Source organism: Macaca fascicularis, chromosome 9 (assembly GCF_037993035.2).
Source record: "Macaca fascicularis isolate 582-1 chromosome 9, T2T-MFA8v1.1".
NCBI classification, from domain to species: domain Eukaryota; kingdom Metazoa; phylum Chordata; class Mammalia; order Primates; family Cercopithecidae; genus Macaca; species Macaca fascicularis.
In genome coordinates this window covers 21,753,131-21,771,260 of record NC_088383.1, presented here as the reverse complement: position 1 = coordinate 21,771,260, position 18,130 = coordinate 21,753,131, and the positions used below count along the sequence as shown (strand labels likewise).

The window sequence follows — 18,130 nt, the reverse complement described above, 5'->3', positions numbered from 1 at the left end:
ATCAGGGAAGACAAAGAAATAAAGGGTATTCAAATAGGAAGAGAGGAAGTCAAATGGATACTTTTGAATTTAAAATTTTTCATGACAGGGCCCAAGATATTCAGGAAATATTTTACCTTTTAAAAACATACATGCATCTGAAATAGTGGTCTATGCACAGGTGACGTATGTGTTTGCCACGTATGCATAGAGCGCGCATGTGTGTTTGAAGACAGAGCTAGTGAAAGGAAAAGAGAAACATTGGTTTTAGTGCTGTTTGGTTTCCACCTTTGGCGTTCTTGGCCCAGTCTGTGTTAACGACAAACCACTGGGACATCCCCTCAGTGCTGTGGGGTCTTTTCCTGCCAAATATTGTTCTCTTGCAAGATTAAATAGCTGAATCAGTGTGGCCCGAATCTTGATCCTGCTGAGAATATTAAGAATCCTGCAGGTTGTAATACAGATTAGCTGGTGAGAGCTCTGTTGGAGAAATAAAGTGAGTTTCTCTAAATGAATTTAACAACTGCTGTGAACCTTTTTGTGTCCTCCAGCATGAGTGTGTGTCTGCTGGCAGTTAACCATTTATTCCCCTCATTTTCTCCAAAACTTGTTCTCGTCCACCTCTGTGCCTTAATTGTAAACACTTCCATAACTATTTCACATTCAGGTTTTGCCAGATAAGGCATTTGATACATTAAATAACTGAGTACTGTGAAGGGTAAGCCATTATTTACTTGATTTACTTAAGGGAGAAAATAATATTTTTTGGTATTTATAGAAAGAAAGGACTAGTGTCATGGGTATAATGAAATAAACCACACCACTGGGTTATTTGGAGTAAACTGATTAGCATATTGGGTTCTGATCCTTGGCTTTATGTTATTGGTTGAAAGGTGTGAAATATTTAGCAAGAGGCAGGACAGATGATTAAAATTATTTACATTGCTTCTAACCTCTATCCCATTATTTCTGCTTCCAGGGTTAGATTAAAACCATTAAAGGCTCTAAATTCTATAAAAAGGATGATGCTTCCCCCTAAATGAAAGAAATTTAAAAATCAACAGGAACAACACTCAACTCTAAAGCTTGTCCAACCCATGCCCTTGGGCCACATGCGACCTAGGACAGCTTTGAATGTGGCCCAGCACAAATCCGTCAACTTTCGTAAAACATTATGACATTTATCCATGTACCTTTTGTTAGTGTTAACGTATTTTATGTGTGGCCCAGGATGATTCTTCTTCCAGTGTGGTCCAGGGAATCCTAAAGATTGGACACCCCTGCTCTAAAGCATGAAACATACAGATAACCTGAAAATAATTCGGTGTTTGTTAGGTTGTCTGATTGCAGACTTCTGTATAAGTTTGTTGAATTCTTTTCTCTTTTGGGTGCCTGTTACCTCACTTATGCATGAAACATGTGCTCAGTCTGCTATGAAGCCATCCCTCCATCTGCTTTCTACTCTATTACCCATTTGTCTCCTGACACTGTGTGTGTGTGTGTGTGTGTGTGTGTGTGTGTGTGTGTGTGATTTCTCAGTAAAAATGTCAATGGCTGTGATTTGTAAATAGCAAAGCCTGGCACAATGATAATAAACAATTATGAAGCTCATCAGTGCTGTTTTACTTTTGCAGATTACTCCATCGATTATTACTATGACTGTTACAATTATATCTTTAGAAGTTAAATATTTAAATTATTTTGTACTTATCATACATACACCAAAAACTGGGAGGTAGGGGGTTGGGGAGGGGAATCTTGTCCTGAGAGAAGGCACAAGAAGAGGGGAGCAGTGTGAGTTTGACACTTTCCGTCCTGCCCTCATATAATAGCCTGTGTTTTGCTGTTCTAGCCAATGAGGATATGAGGATGTCAGACAAGGTAGCATCTCATCTTAAATCTGTGCTGCCGGAATACTTTTAAAGTTACCCTACAACTCCGCTAATGCTGTCTGTGAAACACTCGGGGCTATCACTGAGGCATTCTGACCTCTAGTCTAGGTTGCCTTTCGTTTTCGACATATGACGCTTTGAAACTCAAATCTACAGGCATTGCTGAAATTCCCAGCCATTCAGAAATAGACTTTCAAGACTTTCAAGAACTCCTATGTATTAAACTGTAAATCCTTCAGATATCGTCAGCATCATCCTGTTCTCAGGATGCACCCTGTACTCCTGGTTATTTTTTAGGGGACCTTTGAATGTCTCACTACCAAATGCTTTGGAATCAGTCAGCTTCTGGGGATCTTGGGGTGGTGAGCTTTCTGGCACTTGTATGGGTTCCACAAAAGTAGCTATTAACAATTCAAAAAAACCCATCAGTTCAGGAGGCAAAAAAATAAATGTTATCCTTTGTTAAATGCTGCCAGGATTTCCACATCTAGGATCCCTGATTCCAGCCTCCTAATATTAAGACTATACCCCGTTTTTAAATTGTGAACTATATTACATATACAAAACAGTTGATAGAAACATATGTTCAGTTTAAAGAATAATAAAATGGGACTGGGCGCGGTGTTTGAGACCAGCCTGGCCAACAGCTTGGTGAAACCTCGTCTCTACCAAACATACAAATATTAGCCAGATGTGGTGGCGTGCACCTGTCATCCCAGCTACTTGGGAAGCTGAGGTGGGAGAATTGCTTGAACTCAGGAGGCAGAGGTTGCAGTGAGCTGAGATCACACTACTGTACTTCACCATGGGTGACAGAGTGAGATCCTGTCTCAAAACAAACAAACAAACAAAAACCAAAAATAATAAAATGGGTAGTCATGTAGCTACTCCTGGCTCAAGAATTGGAATATTTGAAAAACCTCTGAAGTCCTTTGTGTGTTCCTTGACTCAACTTCATCCTGCTAACTACCAGCAACACGGGGGCCACTGCTTCTTGAAAACACAGATTTTCATAGTGAGCTCCTGAAAAGATTATTTGAAAATCCAGTTTCCATGTGCAGAAACAACATATAGACTTTGGAGGAAACATGATTGGCTCCTTGCTCATACAGCCTATAAGGGCTGCCTCTCACCTTCCTTGTCCTCATTTAGCTGTTCAGGGCTCAAGCAGGGGCCTGTCAATCATCTCTTCATCCCTGTTCATATGTAGGTGACACCCACATCCCCAAATAGAGGGAAGAGATGAGAACGAACATTCGTGAAGGGCTCTTGTGTGTCCGGCCATCTTTCATGTTTGTTATTTCACTTATTTTTTTAGCAACAATCCCTAGAAATACTTGTCATTATTCTCATTTCACTGATGAGGAAACTGGCTCTCAGAGAGGATAAATGAATTATTTAATTGCACACAATTAGTAAAGAACAGAGCTGGGATTGGAGTCCAAGTTCGTTGGTTTGGTTTTCTTTTTTCTGACTTCAAAGTCCAGCACTTGAATCCTCTACCCCAGGATTTTGGGAGCATTGATTATATGTTATATCTGGAGCCCTTGTGCTATAGAGCAAATGTCAAAAAATTTTGGTTTCTTTTTGTCGGTACGAAGCTAGTGTGTTCTTAAATGACATTTTGGGGTCTGTGTAGCGAGTATTAGGACCAAATTTTGAAGTTCCAAATTTCTTACCACTGGGAACCAGTCTTTCTTCTCATCCCCAAGTAGAATCTCTCATTCAGATGTTCCTTTATGTGCTGGGATATAAGAAGGCTTTGCATTTTTCCAGACAATTTACACGTGGTTTATTCATGTGATGCATGATGTTATTAAGGGTTGATGCCTTTTCTCCTTCAGAATATGCTAACTTTACTTGTTCCTCCATTCTCTGAAGGTACCTTTTCTGTGCTTGGCACTATATTAGGAGCTGAGGATACAAGATCTAAGCACAACTATCAATGCAGAACACAGAACATGGCCTGGTAAGTGTGTTAAGAGCAAGAATTTGTGGAGTACAGAGCAAGGCACCTAACCCTAGCTGGGGTTTGGTGATGGTCCCAGATGGCTTACAGAAGAAAGTGTCCTGAGATGAGTTTTTAAGAATGAATAAGGATAGACACAAGTGAGGAGTTGGCGCTGGTGAATGGTGGGTGGCAAAAAACTTCACATTAGGGAAACTGCATGTACAGGAATGAAGAATGAGACTGCGTGGTGTTCAATGAGCTGCAAATACTAATTTTATCCTGAAAGTTTTGAAGAGTAACTCAAAAGTGTTTTTTAGTAAGGAAATGACCCTACATTTTAGGGTAATTGTTTGTTTAAATATTGAGAGTGCTTCATCTAGTCCTGTGGTCAACTTGGCCCTTACGTGGATTGGATTTTACTCTAATTTTCGCTAGGGGATCTTGTGGCCTTTTATGTCTGACTGTTTAGCCAGGGATGATTATGGCACTAGGATTTGTAGGTGTCTGCTTTTGGAGAACAAAAGGGAAATAATTATGATTTCTTGTATCTCTGTATGTTGAAGCAATGCCAATTAAAAAAGTAACTTAGGCAGTTTTATTGCATTGATTTAGAATTGAATGACAATGTTGAGCAAAGGTGTCTGTGTGGCATGTAAATTGGGCAATGGTGTGCTCACGCTCCAACTGCGATACAAGCCTGGGATAGGTAGTCTCAGACATGCTCTCAGGTTGGCAGGTGTGAGAGAGTGCAAACCCGTATAAATATGTATGCCTTTAGCCTTGCATGCTGCGTTAGTTCTCATACAAATATAGACAGAAACGCTACGTTCGTTCTCACACAAACATGAAAAATCTCAGTTAACCTAAAATGTCTGCATTGTGGGGTGTTCTGGTAAACCAATTATTATGTTTAATTTTATTTATTTATATAATTTATTTTATTTTATTATGAGACAGAGTCTTGCTCTTGTCGCCCAGGCTGGAGTGCAGTCATGCGATCTCGGCTCACTCTACCCTCTGCCTCCCAGGTTCAAGTGATTCTCCTGCCTCAGCCTTCCAAGTAGCTGGGATTACAGGCATCCATCACCATGCCTGGCTAATTTTTGTGCTTATAGTAGAGATGGGGTTTCACCGTGTTGGCAAGGCTGGTCTTGAACTCCAGACCTCAGGTGATCTGCCTGCCTTGGCCTCCCAAAGTGCTGGGATTACAGGCAGTGAGCTACCGTGCCCGGCCTATATTTAACTATATTTAAATACAAGTTAAGCCTTAACTTTTGTTGTTTTTATTGACTGTGTTTCTGAAAGTTAGATGGTGAACCATAAGGTAACTAACTTTGACTCCAAAACTTAACCACCTCTTGTTCATTAAACAGACCAGAGACTAGACCGTAGACATTGATTGACTAGCACAGGTCATTTTAGTGGATACAGATGATCCAAGAGATGGCCCTGGGTCCCTGTTGTCCTTAGGACACTGTCTGGAATTATCATTTTTTTGGCAGCCTGTGAGGATGCTTGTTTGAGATGATTTACCTTTGACTCTTAAAGTCAGAATACAGAGAAGTAAGATCCTAGTAACCAAATAGTTTTGGACAACTTAGTTTTTTGTGTGTAAGGAATTGAGGACTTGATCCTAGTTAAAAGCAAAGGAAGTTAGCTTTGCATTGTAGCAGGACATGTGGGTAAGAAACAAGAAACAACTTCCTGTGGTATATGGATTATGTGATAAATTCATAAGGCTCTTTCAACTTTTGAAGTGACCTCTTTCAGCTGAACATTGTATCTCAATCACTATGCCTCTTTTCTCCTACATCTCTAATGGGAATGATAGTATCTAATGCTTATTTTAAGTTGGGAGGATCAATGAACACATGATGGAAAAACCTTTTGCATGACTCAGAAGAAAGGTGCTGTTAAATAAAAATGTGAAGTCGAGCTTTCTCAACGGAGATGGGTACACCAAGGGATGATTGGCTTTCCTTTCGGACCTTTAAGAATTTTATTAACATGTAATTGAGAGACATGGGAAAAACAGTTTATCCTGGTTTAGGAGAGTTGGAGAAATCCTTGTGCCCTCATGTGGGGCAGGAGAAAGCTGAGCGTATGTTATTGGGCTGCACTTGGCAGGTGCAATTTTAAATCCTTCCAGATCACACATCGAAAACAAAGTGGTGGTAATTATTCCTAAGGATCCCAAAATGTTTTGCTTTGGAATGGAGATTAATACCAGGCAAAAAAGCGGGATGTTTGATGAAAGGCCCCATTTCCTTCTTATGCTTTTGTTCTTTTAAAGAGTATGTGATATGAGCTAACGTTTATGATGCTGAAAAAGAATCAACTCAAGCTTATTCCTAAGGTGGGAGATGTTCAAAGCTATTGAACGGTGTTGGATTACAAGGTCATTTGGAAGGTCAGAAAAGGCAATAATTAGAACAGGCAGAAATTAAACTATAATGAACGGTAATCCTAAAGAAAATTAAAACACAGAAAACACTGCATTATTTATTTAGATTCAGTGGGAAGTTGCCAAGAAAGAGACAGCTGGCTTTCTGCTTTTTGGAATGTTTGTACACTAGAGAAGGAGCTGTCCCTTGGATTTAAGGTCTCGCTAAATTCTTGCTCTAAGGCCAGACCTAATTGTAAAAGGAAGTGGGGAGCAGACGTAGTTAACTAGGTGATTCAGGACAGAAAAGACATGGGCCAGAGGGACAAGTAGACTGAATTTGGATTCTGCTTAGACAGATTTCATAATCATTATCCACCATTTTTTAGGTTCTATTTGCAACAGCCTGTTGAGCATAAACAACTGATTTTAGAGGCAGACAAGACCTGAGTTCTAATGCCTACATCTTTTTTTATTGCCCCTTTAACCATAGGAAATAGAGTAATAAAGTGGTTCTGTTTCATTCACTTTATTATGTCTAAGTTTCCACATCTGTAAAATGGAAATGAAAATACTTGCAGAGTTTTTATGAGAATTAAATATTAGCTCTTACAATATGAGTGAAAGATTTGTCCTTGTGCTTAGTAATTGATAGTTTTGTTATTATTATGCAATAAACTGAAAACGGAGGAAAGATTTGGGCATGGAAATGCTTTAATTGGTCACGTCATTTTGAATTTATAGAAATAGCAGCAGTATTTCCAGTCTTGAAATTTATTGCCATTTAGAACAGTTTATTTTATTTTTATTTGGATTTTTTAGAAGCCTCATTATTTTGATTACCATTCCTTACAGTTTTAGGTATAATATCTTTATGAAATAATGCTGCAATTTTTTTCTGGAAGCTGATGTCCATTATGGCACTTTCATTGATAAGAGTGGAAGTTGGTCCTATAATGATTCTCATGTAGGTGAAAAAAATTCTTCTTAGGTTTTTAGTTCACAAATGAGTTATTTTGCAATTTAAACTCAGGACCCTACGATTTTTAGATAATTTCCTAATGCTTCTTTGCATCCTTACAAGCATCATGATAAGCGTCAAGATTATTTAAGATGGGATGGAGAAAACCCTATATTTCTTCTGAAATTCTGCATTTTAATTTAAAGAGGTAACAATGTTTTAATTCTGCTTCCATTTCATTAAAAGGCACAGATTCCAGATTCAGTCTCTGATGGCACAGTATCCTTACAAAGGAGGAGGTATCTCAAAGTCCGTGTGATTTCCAGGTGATACAGATATTTTAAGGCTCACTACTGAGGGGAGCGTGTTTTTGGGGGTGTTCTCAGTTCTGTTGTCTGCATTCTTCCATGCAGTGCTTAGTGAATTCGATGAAGAGATGCTGATAATCATCTGCTGCCTTAGCTGATATTAGTATCACTTGTAGGCTCACAGTTGCCGTTTGTCATGTTTAGCACAGTCTTGAGAAGATTCAAAAGTTCTGTTACTTTTAATCCAGAAATGAACCTATTTCGTGATCTTTGTTATGGATACCCATGTTGTGTATTACACAAAATCTACATCTGAGAGGAGATAGTGGATGCTTCCTCGGGGTGACTTTTATAATACTTACCACATTGTGTCGAAGGACTGATTGCATTTCCTCTCTTTCCAGCCAGCTAGACTGTGGTTCTTTGAGCTCAGGGAATGTGGCCAGTCATATTTTTAACCCCAGCACCAGACATGGTACCTGGCATGTATTGGCCTTCATTAAGTGCTTTAATGAATAAATAAAATTGTGTGACACTTTGCTTCACTATTGCACAGCATGACAGTTTATTTCCAGATTCATTTCCAATCACAACTCTTGACCTATCTTGGTGCACTCCTAGATCTCTCTTCCCATTTTGTTCCTGATAGAAATGTTGCTATATCTTAAAGATTTGTCTGTTAATGAAATAGTAGGTGCATTTTTATGCTGTGGTTGCACCTTGTATGAGTCAGGAAGTTAATTGCTGAAATAAACAACCTTCAGATCTGAGTACAATAGAGTTTTATTGTACTCTCACATTATAGACCAACACAGCTTGGTAGCACAGAGGGGGCTTAAAAGGACTCTGTTCCATGTGGTCATTCAGGGATCCAGGCTGCTTCTGTCTAGCACCTCTGGTATCTAGTGGGGCCATGGCATTCTCTACTGGATGAGCTGCATCTGGCGTGCAGTCAGGCAAAGAGCGGGCCCATCGTGGATAGCAAGGGTTTCACGTTCAGTCTGGAAGTCATGCATGTCACGTCCATCCATATTCCACAGGCTAGAATTCAGTTTTGCAGACTCACTTCACTGTGGAAGGCTCAAAATGTGGAGTGGTGTGCCAAGGAGAATGACTAACAAGTGTGCGTTAGTGCACAATAGTAAGTCCCTGCTGTACACTCTTTGATCAAAAAGTATATACTTTGAGACTAGGCAGAAATAGTCCCAAACACTTTATATATCCCTTCAGCTCCTGAGATGCTTGTCATATTCTCATGAGAGCTGAATTTGAGTTTCAAGGAGACCTATGCACTCTCTATAGTAGAAGAAATACTTTGGGTTCAGAACCCATCTTCTTTCCCCTTTGTTTTGACCATAGACCTGTCTCTGAAGTCTTGCTCAGTCACAGATGAGACTAAAGTCCAGTCTGAAGCAGGGAGCGAGAACTTGCAATCATTTCATAAATCAGGCACAAAAAATTTAAGTGTAAAATGGGGCCTTGTTGTTGTTGTTGTTGTTGTTTAATGTTAATGAAAACATATTTTAAAATCAACCTGTACTTTTACAAAAAATACAAAAGTAAAGATAGTGAAACTGTTAGTGTACCCAGCTGGCCATATGCTGAACTGAGAAACTCTGAATAGTTGGTGACAAGGAAATGGCTTCTTAAACACTCATCTCCCCAAGATAAGTACTATCCCCACTTGAGAACCAGAACTGAGTGGAGCATACCTGCCAATGTCATTTGTGTTGTATCTGAATTCACCAAACAGTGAGGCTTTATTGTATTTTCTTATGTAACTTTCTTTTTTTTTTTTTGAGATGGAGTCTTCCTCTGTCACCCACTCTGGATGCAGTGCAATGGCGTGATCTTGGCTCACTGCAACCTCTGCCTCCCAGGTTCAAGTGATTCTTCTGCCTCAGCCTCCCGAGTAGCTGGGATTATAGGCATGTGCCACCACATCCGGCTAATTTTTGTATTTTTAGTAGAAATGGGGTTTAGCCATGTTGGCCAGGCTGGTCTTGAACTCCTTGCCTCAGGTGACCCACCCACCTTGTCCTCCCAAAGTGCTGGGATTATAGGTATGAGCCACCACGCCCAGCCTTCTTCTGTAACTTTTTAAGGTTTATATTTACCTGGCACTCCTGAGAGTGAGTCAGTCATATAGTCTAGTAGTGTACAGGTAAGTTTTGAGGCTATTTTGTGAAAATTACTTTGGAATCATCTTTGCTGTGAAAAAACTAGTTCTTGAGGCCATCTGATGGCTTAAAAAATGGACACTTTCTTTCAGGGTCACAGGTGACAATTTATAAATTTACTATAAAAAGGGGCTTAATTGGTTTTTGGGTCAGGAGGGACTGGTGCAAATGGTGAACCATAAATACTCTAAAGGCTTCAAATCATTTCTGGGGATCCCCAGTTCATGCCCACAGAATGGCAAACACATCGAGAGAATCTAGGTTCTTCTACTGGATTGTACCTTTTTTTTTGGTCATGCAAACTTGTGCGTGTATTTTTTGAAGTGTTAATGCATTTAGTATCTAATGTACCTAATTTATGCAATTGGATATTTCATAAATGGGTTTTCTGCATGCAAGCATTTGTACACATTAATATTTATGCAAGTATTCAAATCAATGCAAGGGCATCTGTCTGAATCTGTGATGAAAATATGCATATGCATGAACATTTGTACCAGGGGATAAGTCCCCAAAGTTAGGGATTGCTGAGGTTACAGTTTTCAACTTTTGTCCTTTTGGCAAAATTTTCTTGACTAGGAAAGGCATATGAAGAAATAGCACAACCATTTAACATTGACAAATAAAATGGTTTTATGTAAATATACTTAATAGCAAGTCTATTGAAATTCCTTTAATCAGTGATATGATTTTTAGAAAATGCTATTTTAGAATGTGTAACAGTTTTCAGCAAGAACACTTATTCTTTTTCTAAATTTTTTAAAAAAATTTTACTTTAAGTTCTGGGATACATGTGCAGAATGTGCAGGTTTGTTACATAGGTATACATGTGCCATGGTGGTTTGCTGTGCCTATCAACCCATCATCTAGGTTTTAAGCCCTGCATGCCTTAGGTGTTTGTCCTAATGCTCTCCCTCCCCTTTCCCCCCTACCCCCCATCAGGCCCCAGTGTGTGATGCTCCCCTCCTTGTGTCCATGTGTTCTCATTGTTTAACTCCCACTTGTGAGTGAGACTATGCGGTGTTTGGTTTTCTGTTCCTGTGTTAGTTTGCTGAGAATGATGGCTTCCAGCTTCATCCATGTCCCTGCAAAGGACATGAACATATTCTTTTTTAAGGGTGCATAGTATTCCATGGTGTATATGAAGGGCACTTATTCTTATATATGAGTACGGGAGACAGGTACGATATGGTGGTTTGGACTAAGCTGGTGGCCATTGGAATGGAGAAAAGAAGATGAATTTAAGTTTTGCTTTGGAGATAGATCCAATAAAACATGCTGAAGAATGCAATGTTTGTAATGAGGGAGTAGAGGAAACAAGAACGTCTCCTAGAATATTGTTTCTTGTAAATGGATGAGTGGTGTGGCCAGTTAGCTTAGGTGAGGAAGACCAGGGAAGGAATACGTGAAATAATATGCTGTTAGTAATAAAATAATTTGTGTAAGAAATGTTTGATTTCTTTATTATTTCTTTACTTACTTTGGCTTGAATTTGACCTATAGAAATAAATAGGCTTGGTTAGTGTGGGACTTTCTTTACCTCCTTCCAGTTGCACATAAGAACGTAAAGGATGATAGACTATGGGGCTGGGGAGGGGAGGAAGGGTTTTGATTTCAGGTTCTTGGTGGTCACTGTTGAGACCCTCATCCATGTCATGTCAGGTGGCTGTAACTTCTGCGCCCTGCGTGGGCTGGAGACTCTTTCCCAGGTTGGAAACTCTAGTGTCTGGGATTAACTGCTCTAGGCAGGCCGAGGAGCCTCTCCCAGGAGGCCTGGACTTTTTCCAGGCCACAGTCATGGCACAAAAGGGCTGGCAGTCCTCATTCCTTGATGATCTACTGACTCTCATCCCGTATCTTTGTTAGTTTAGAGGAACGTTTCTCTTTGATCTCTTATATTTTTCAATTCTGATTTGTCTATTTATTAGTTTCAAATGGCAAAGTGTTTCTCTTAATTTATAAACTTATTTATATACTGGTAAAGTTCCAGTCTTCTATGTTAACAGTTCATGGCAGGCCAAGAATAAACAGAGTTGATTCTGAAACATCAGTTTTGCAGTTTAAAGATGTGTTAAATATTAAAAAAAAAAAAAAACTCATTGCAGAAGAATTTAACATCTACCAGCTGTTTAGAAGGATTGAGAATTATGGTGTGTCTTTGTCATACTTCGATAACATCTTCCCAATGAAATTTTGGTTAGTTTATTTTGAACTGAAATGCCAGAGAGTTTATTATTTTTGTTATGGGAAAGGAAATGTTGAGAAAATTATGAATGACTGAGGTGTGAATCTGAAGGGACTGACTTGCTCGGAGTTGTAATGTCTTTTCTGAAAGCCCAAACAGTACTGATTTTCTATGATTGACTGGGATAAAGGTACAGGCGTTTGTTTCTATGTTTTGTATGTTTAGGGTAAGGCTGTGACTGTCCATGCAACAGACGTCAATTGGTTAGATGTTCCAGATTGCAAATGGACATACGGTATTGCCTGCTTTGAATGTTTTCCGGTTAGCATCATTCTAGGCAAACCTAATGGTGTGGGATTTGGGTCCTGGATCTCCATGCTCCTGTGTATTAGGAGAGGCTTAGAATCATTTGTAAGGAAGATTTTGTCTCTCCTGTTGGCATTTATGTGGTTCATGTCTAAGCAGAAGCCATCTATTTAGGCTCAAGGCAGAAGGGGTAGCAAGTGGGAAAGTTCTGCAGTAAAAAGGCGCATGGAGCATGGTGTGTCATAAGTATGGAGAGAAGGCTGGACTGAGCAAAAGGGGAAGTGGTGTAGGATTTAGTAGGAGAGACTAGGCAGGGCCATGGTAGAGCTGGGATTTTACTGTTACTGTCGTGAAAGTTTTGAATGCAATTTAATTTGCATTTTCAAAAAGACTACTTTGGCTGATGTCTGGGAAAAATGGGTTTTATGGTGCAAGAATGTACACAGAGAATGAGTACAGGAGACACGTGAGATGTGGTTTGGACTAAGCTGGTGGCCATAGAAATGGAGAAAAGACGATGAATTTAAGTTTTGCTTTGTAGATACATCCAATAAAACATGTTGAAAAATGAAATGTTTGTAATAAGGGAGTAGGGAAAACAAGAACGTCTCCTAGAATTTTGTTTCTAGTAAATGAGTGAGTGGAATGGCCAGTTAGCTTCGATGAGGAAGACTAGGGAAGGGATAAATGAAAGGTAGACCCACTTTGGTTGGATGTGTACATCTATATGGAGATGGCCATTAAGCTGTTCTCTCTATTAGTGTGAAACTCAGGAGAGAAGGCAGAGAAGAGGCATAAATGTGAGAGTCATCAGTACCTAGATGGCATTTACAACCCTGGAATGAGATGAGATCACCCAGCAAGAAAGTGTAGATAGAAAGGAGAAGTGGCCCAGTAACAATCCTGAAGCTCTCTAACCTTAATTTTATTTATTTATTTATATTTTTTATAGATTTAGAAGGTACAGGTGGAGTTTTGTTAAATACATATGTTGCACAGTGGTGAAGTCTGGGCTTTTAGTGTGACTGTCACCCCAATAGTATACACTGTGCTCATTTGGTAATTTCTCATCTGTCATCCGCTCCCACCCTCTCCCCTTTCCAAGTCTCCAGTGTCTATTATTCCACTCTGTATGTCCATGTGTACACATTATTTAGCTCCCACTTATAAGTGAGAACACGTGGTATTTGACTTCCTGAGTTACTTCACTTAACGATAATCGCCTCCAGTTCCATCCACACTGCTGAAGAGTTATGATTTTATTCTTTTTATGGCTGAGTAGTATTCAATGGTGTGTGTATATGTATACATAGATGCAAGGGCATCTGTCTGAATCTGTGATGAAAATACGCATATACATGAACATTTGTACCGGGGGTAAGTCCTCAAAGTTAGAGATTGCTGAGGTTACAATTTTCAACTTTTGTCCTTTTGGTAAAATTTTCTTGACTAGGAAAAACAGGTGGAGAAATAGTACAGTCATTAATATTGACAAATAAAATGGTTTTATGTAAATATACCTAATAGTTGTGAATAATAAGTCTATTGAAGTTCCTTTAATCAGTGATAGGAAAATATATATATCTCTCTCACATTTTCTTTATCCAATCATCTGTTGATGGACACTTAGGTTGATTCTGTATTTTTGCTATTGCAAATAGTATTGTGATAAGCATACTAGTGCAGATATCTTTTTGACATGCTGATTTCTTTTCCTTTGGGTAGATACCCAGTAGTGCCATTGCTGGATCAAAATGGTAGATATGGAGGTTTCTCAAAGATCTCCAACCTTTAGAGGCCTGGTGGAAGAGGAGGAACAAGCAAAGGTGGGTCTACTGAGATGAGAGAGAATAAAGGTGAATGTGGAAACAGAAGCTAAGAGAGGAGGGGACGAATTGGAAATAGTGAATAGAGATAATAGTTTAAGAAGTTTTGCTGTGAAGGGCAAAGAGAAATGGCACCGAGGATGTAGGTAATCTAAGATCAAAAGATTTTTGTTGTGTTTTTCATCTTTGTTTTTAAATATGGGAGCTACGAAAGCATGTTTGAGTTAACATTGATGGAATCGAAGGCATGTTTGATTTAACATTGATGGAATTGATCTGGTAGAGTAGGAGAAACGTGATACAAGAGAGAGGGATTATAGCAGGAGCAAAGTTCTAGAGAAGGGTGGGAAGAAGGGGATAGAATTCAAAGCACAAGTATAGTGTTGGCCTTCATTAGGATCCAGTAATATTTCCTTCCATTGGGTCAGAAGGGAAAGCAGAAAAATGTGTCTACAGTTACGGGCAGGGGAAGGTGAGATGCCCACAATGGATTGCTTCTACTTTATGTATTCTCTATGGGCTCTGCCTGCTCTTTCTTCTCCTTCTCTCTGCAGTCCTTTTTCTCAGTGCTTAAGATTTGTTTCCGTACATCTCCAGTCTCAATTCAGTTATCTATGCCTGATCTTGTGGTGTCTGCAAGTGATGGCATAGCCTGACCCAGAGTAATTTTTTTTACCTTAGCACTCAGCGGTTCAGCATGGTAGACACTGGCCACATGTGACTACTGCCTACTTGAAAGGTGACTGGTGTAACTGAGAAATTGAACACTTAATTTTACTTAATTTAAATGTAAACACTGATACTCAATTGAGTTACTGGAAACATTTTACTATGTTTGGGACAACTTAGACGTGTGAATCTACTTTTTCAACTCTACCAAGTGTTTCAGAGGATGTTTAGCATCTGGATTGAGATGTGCTGTAAGTGTAAATTGTACAGTGATTTTGAAGACTTAGCTAAACAATATGTAAACTATTCCATTAATACTTTTATATCAATAACATGTTGAAATGACAATTTGGATCTGCTGAGTTAAAAATATATCATTAAGTTCATTTCACTAGACTAAAAAGAAACTTTTTAAAAGTACCTACTAGCAAAGTTAAATATAGTGTGTGGCTCACATTGTATCTCTGTTGGGTGACGCTATCTTACAGGATGAAAGCTTCATATTTTATGTGTATACTTGGTCATGCCTATCTAGGAGTAAGTCATATCTCACCAGGAGAAGCAGAAACAGTTTAGGAAGTACAGTCTCAGAGAGTTTATTCTTCTTGCCTAAGGTCTCAGGGCTGCAAAACTGGGATTTGAACCCTGGCTGTCTGGCTGCCACAGGCTGTGCTCTGGATTGTATACCACACATAAGTCATCCTGTGAAGTCTTGCACTTGAGTTATTCCATGTTTACACTGGCAAAGGATATTTACATGAACACTTAAAAGATAGGTTTTGGTTTTTAACTCATAGTTGAAATTGTGACTCTCAAGAGTATGGTTTTAATGTACTGTTACTGACTTTGTTTTGATCAAATTGAGGATACACAGTTTATAGTTAGGGCTCTCCTTGTCCTTGAGCTCATAGACTAACAGTGAACTCTTTGATGTGTCTTATTTACTATCAGTGATGACCACCATTTGCTCTGTGGAGTAGATCTACAAGAACCAAGCTTCTTCCATATTTGATGACATTCTTTTTCTGTCTTAAAATTGTTAAGATTTCATGAAGAGTCTTTGTGAAGAAAAGATCTGTTTATTTTAATAGGAATAATTTAAAGTTAATATAAATTTTACAGGGTTGAAGTTCGTAGTCGACCATGATGTTCTGTGGGCATCTAGGGGTCAGCACATCCCAAACTTGAACTCATGGTCCATTCCTTTTATTCTTCTTCATTCACCATCTTATTTATGTTATCACTAGACACACAGTGGCCAGAGTAGACACTTCAGTCATCCTCTGCCCCTGAGCTTCTGCCACTCCACATGCAGTCGCATTGAAACTCCTCTCCAGCTATCTCCAGTCCCTCTCATCCTTTCTTTCCACCACCACCACTGCCTAGTTCAGACCTTCTCCATTCAGTTGTGATTGTTCAATGCTTTTTCCTCCCCTCTCATCTGTGATCTCTTAGGAGAGGGGCCTTTGTCTCTTTCATCTATGCATTTTTAGGTCTTAGCTGAGAGCTTGTGCTTAGTTGATGGGAATATTCATAGGTTGTGTTTCTCTTTTATTCAGAAATTGAAACTGATCTGTGTTTACTCTGCGTTTGCATTATTTTCTCCTGAATACTGTTAGCAAAGCTTATTTAGCATCACTCTTCAGCTGGATGTGCCATTGGCAGTAATGCTGCTGGCCATTGCTGAATGCAAGATCACACACTCTCCCCCCGTACCCGCTCAGCTCACATGAATCCAGCTAAAATCCCTCCCTGGCTACTGCAACTAAGGAGGGACAGATTTCTTTCTTGGAGCATAAGTCCTATAGTAATATGCCCCTGAGGAATAGAATGTGATAGAAATCCTTGGAATACAATATCTCATACTTGATAACCTTGGGACAAACTGTGGATAATTTTCATGTAGGTATAGGCATCTGGCACATGGTTTATGAGCCAAAATGCATGAAAAAAGGAAAAATAAGATCATAAAAAATCAGAATTTCACATAATCAAATCACAAGTTTGTTTAAGCCCTCTTAGAAAAATTAGTCAAGTTTTATAAAGGATTGCAAAAGAATCCCACGAGTATAAATCATGCTCAGAGCTCTGTGGTACCAGGTTACTTCAGCGTTTACTTTGGGTCTGTTTCCAAACAGGATATCATTTCAGAAATGAATCTGCAACAATCCTGTCCCTGGTGAAAGGGAACCAGTTCTTCCTGTGTGTAACATAGCAAAAGATGCCAGTAGTGACTCAGGCCATTTTTTTTATGCATCTGATGAAGAGATATTGGTATTTTTATATGGCCTATAAGATTTCATAAGAGGCATAATGGAGAGTATAGTTAACAAAACATTCTTTTCTACTCTTTCTCAATTTACTGGTGGCAAACTCGGAACGGTGGGTCCATATGTTACGGACACCTGTTTACGAATGGCCCACACCTATAGACAGCTGGCCTACTCTTTCCAGGACCCCTACTGAATAAGAGTATTGTGAAAAATCTCAGAGCTTTCGAAGAATAATTTGACTTTTAGCTAGAGGAAACAAAAAAACTGCCCAAATGTCATTAATTAGAGAAAACTCTCTGTCTAGATTTTCTGGCATGAGACAATAGCCAATATGGCTGACCCCAACCCCAAATGGTGTGCTCTTGATAGCTTCTTTTCTGCCTTTTGTTTTTAAATTGTTGTTCTCTCTGGAATTCCAATAATGAGTTCAACTTAGTTAACAAACATCTCCTTTCTAAATGTGTGGGTTATTGAGTTGGCAGCAATTCATATAATAATTAGTGTGAAGTCAGATTGCTTTCTTTCAGAATAAGGTAAGTCAGGCCAGCCACTCTGAAAGAAGGTGAGTGTATTTATTGGTGTGAGGAAGTCCATGCTTTTGGAGGGTGGACCCTTTGGGGAAAAGGATAGAGTAGAACCAGTCAAGAGAGGGAAGGTGAAGGGTTCAGGGAAGTTCTACAGGGAGGATGGAAGGAGGGATACTAGGTCATAAGAGGGGAAAGATTAACTTTTGATGTTTCAGAATATTCCTAGGAGCCATCCTAATGTTGATACAAATGGTACATCCATACCATGGAATATTCCACAGCCATTAAAGAAATAAAGTAGATTTATAAGTAAAAAGAAAGTGCAGAACAGATTGCATTGTATATTTCCGTTTCTGCATATAATTTGAAAGATGATACATGCATATATGCGTGTATATGTTTGAGTATGTGCAGAGAGTATTTCTGGAAGAAATGTAATAAACAGTGGCTTTGTCTCTACAAAAGGAGCATGGAGGATCTGGGTCTGAGGTATTATTTTATTTCTGGGGCTACACTTTGCATTTTTATATACTTACTTTTAATTTTTAAAAATATGCTAGTTAGTTTTCTAGAATTACTCTTACCTCTAAGAGAGGTGGGGTAGAGCAGGGGGTTGGGGGTCTGCAGAGGGAGGAGAGGAGACAGGGAAGGGACAGATCATCTCTTTGTCCTTCGTTCTTCCAAGTTACA

The 18,130-nt window shown here is 39.2% G+C and overlaps 1 protein-coding gene across 6 annotated transcripts in view; it reads left to right on the top strand.

Annotated features, from left to right (window-relative positions):
- NEBL (nebulette) overlaps positions 1–18,130 on the top strand; it is a 377,590-nt gene that overhangs the window by 220,016 nt on the left and 139,444 nt on the right. For 4 of the 6 annotated variants that reach the window (XM_065520396.2, XM_074001157.1, XM_065520393.2 and 1 more), the window contains one exon: positions 3,753–3,840. The exons of the other annotated variants lie outside the window; for them this stretch is intronic. In XM_065520396.2, coding sequence (XP_065376468.1) covers positions 3,817–3,840 — 24 coding nt within the window. In that variant the 5' untranslated portion in view covers positions 3,753–3,816. The remainder of the gene's footprint in view (positions 1–3,752; positions 3,841–18,130) is intronic. 6 annotated transcript variants of the gene reach the window in all.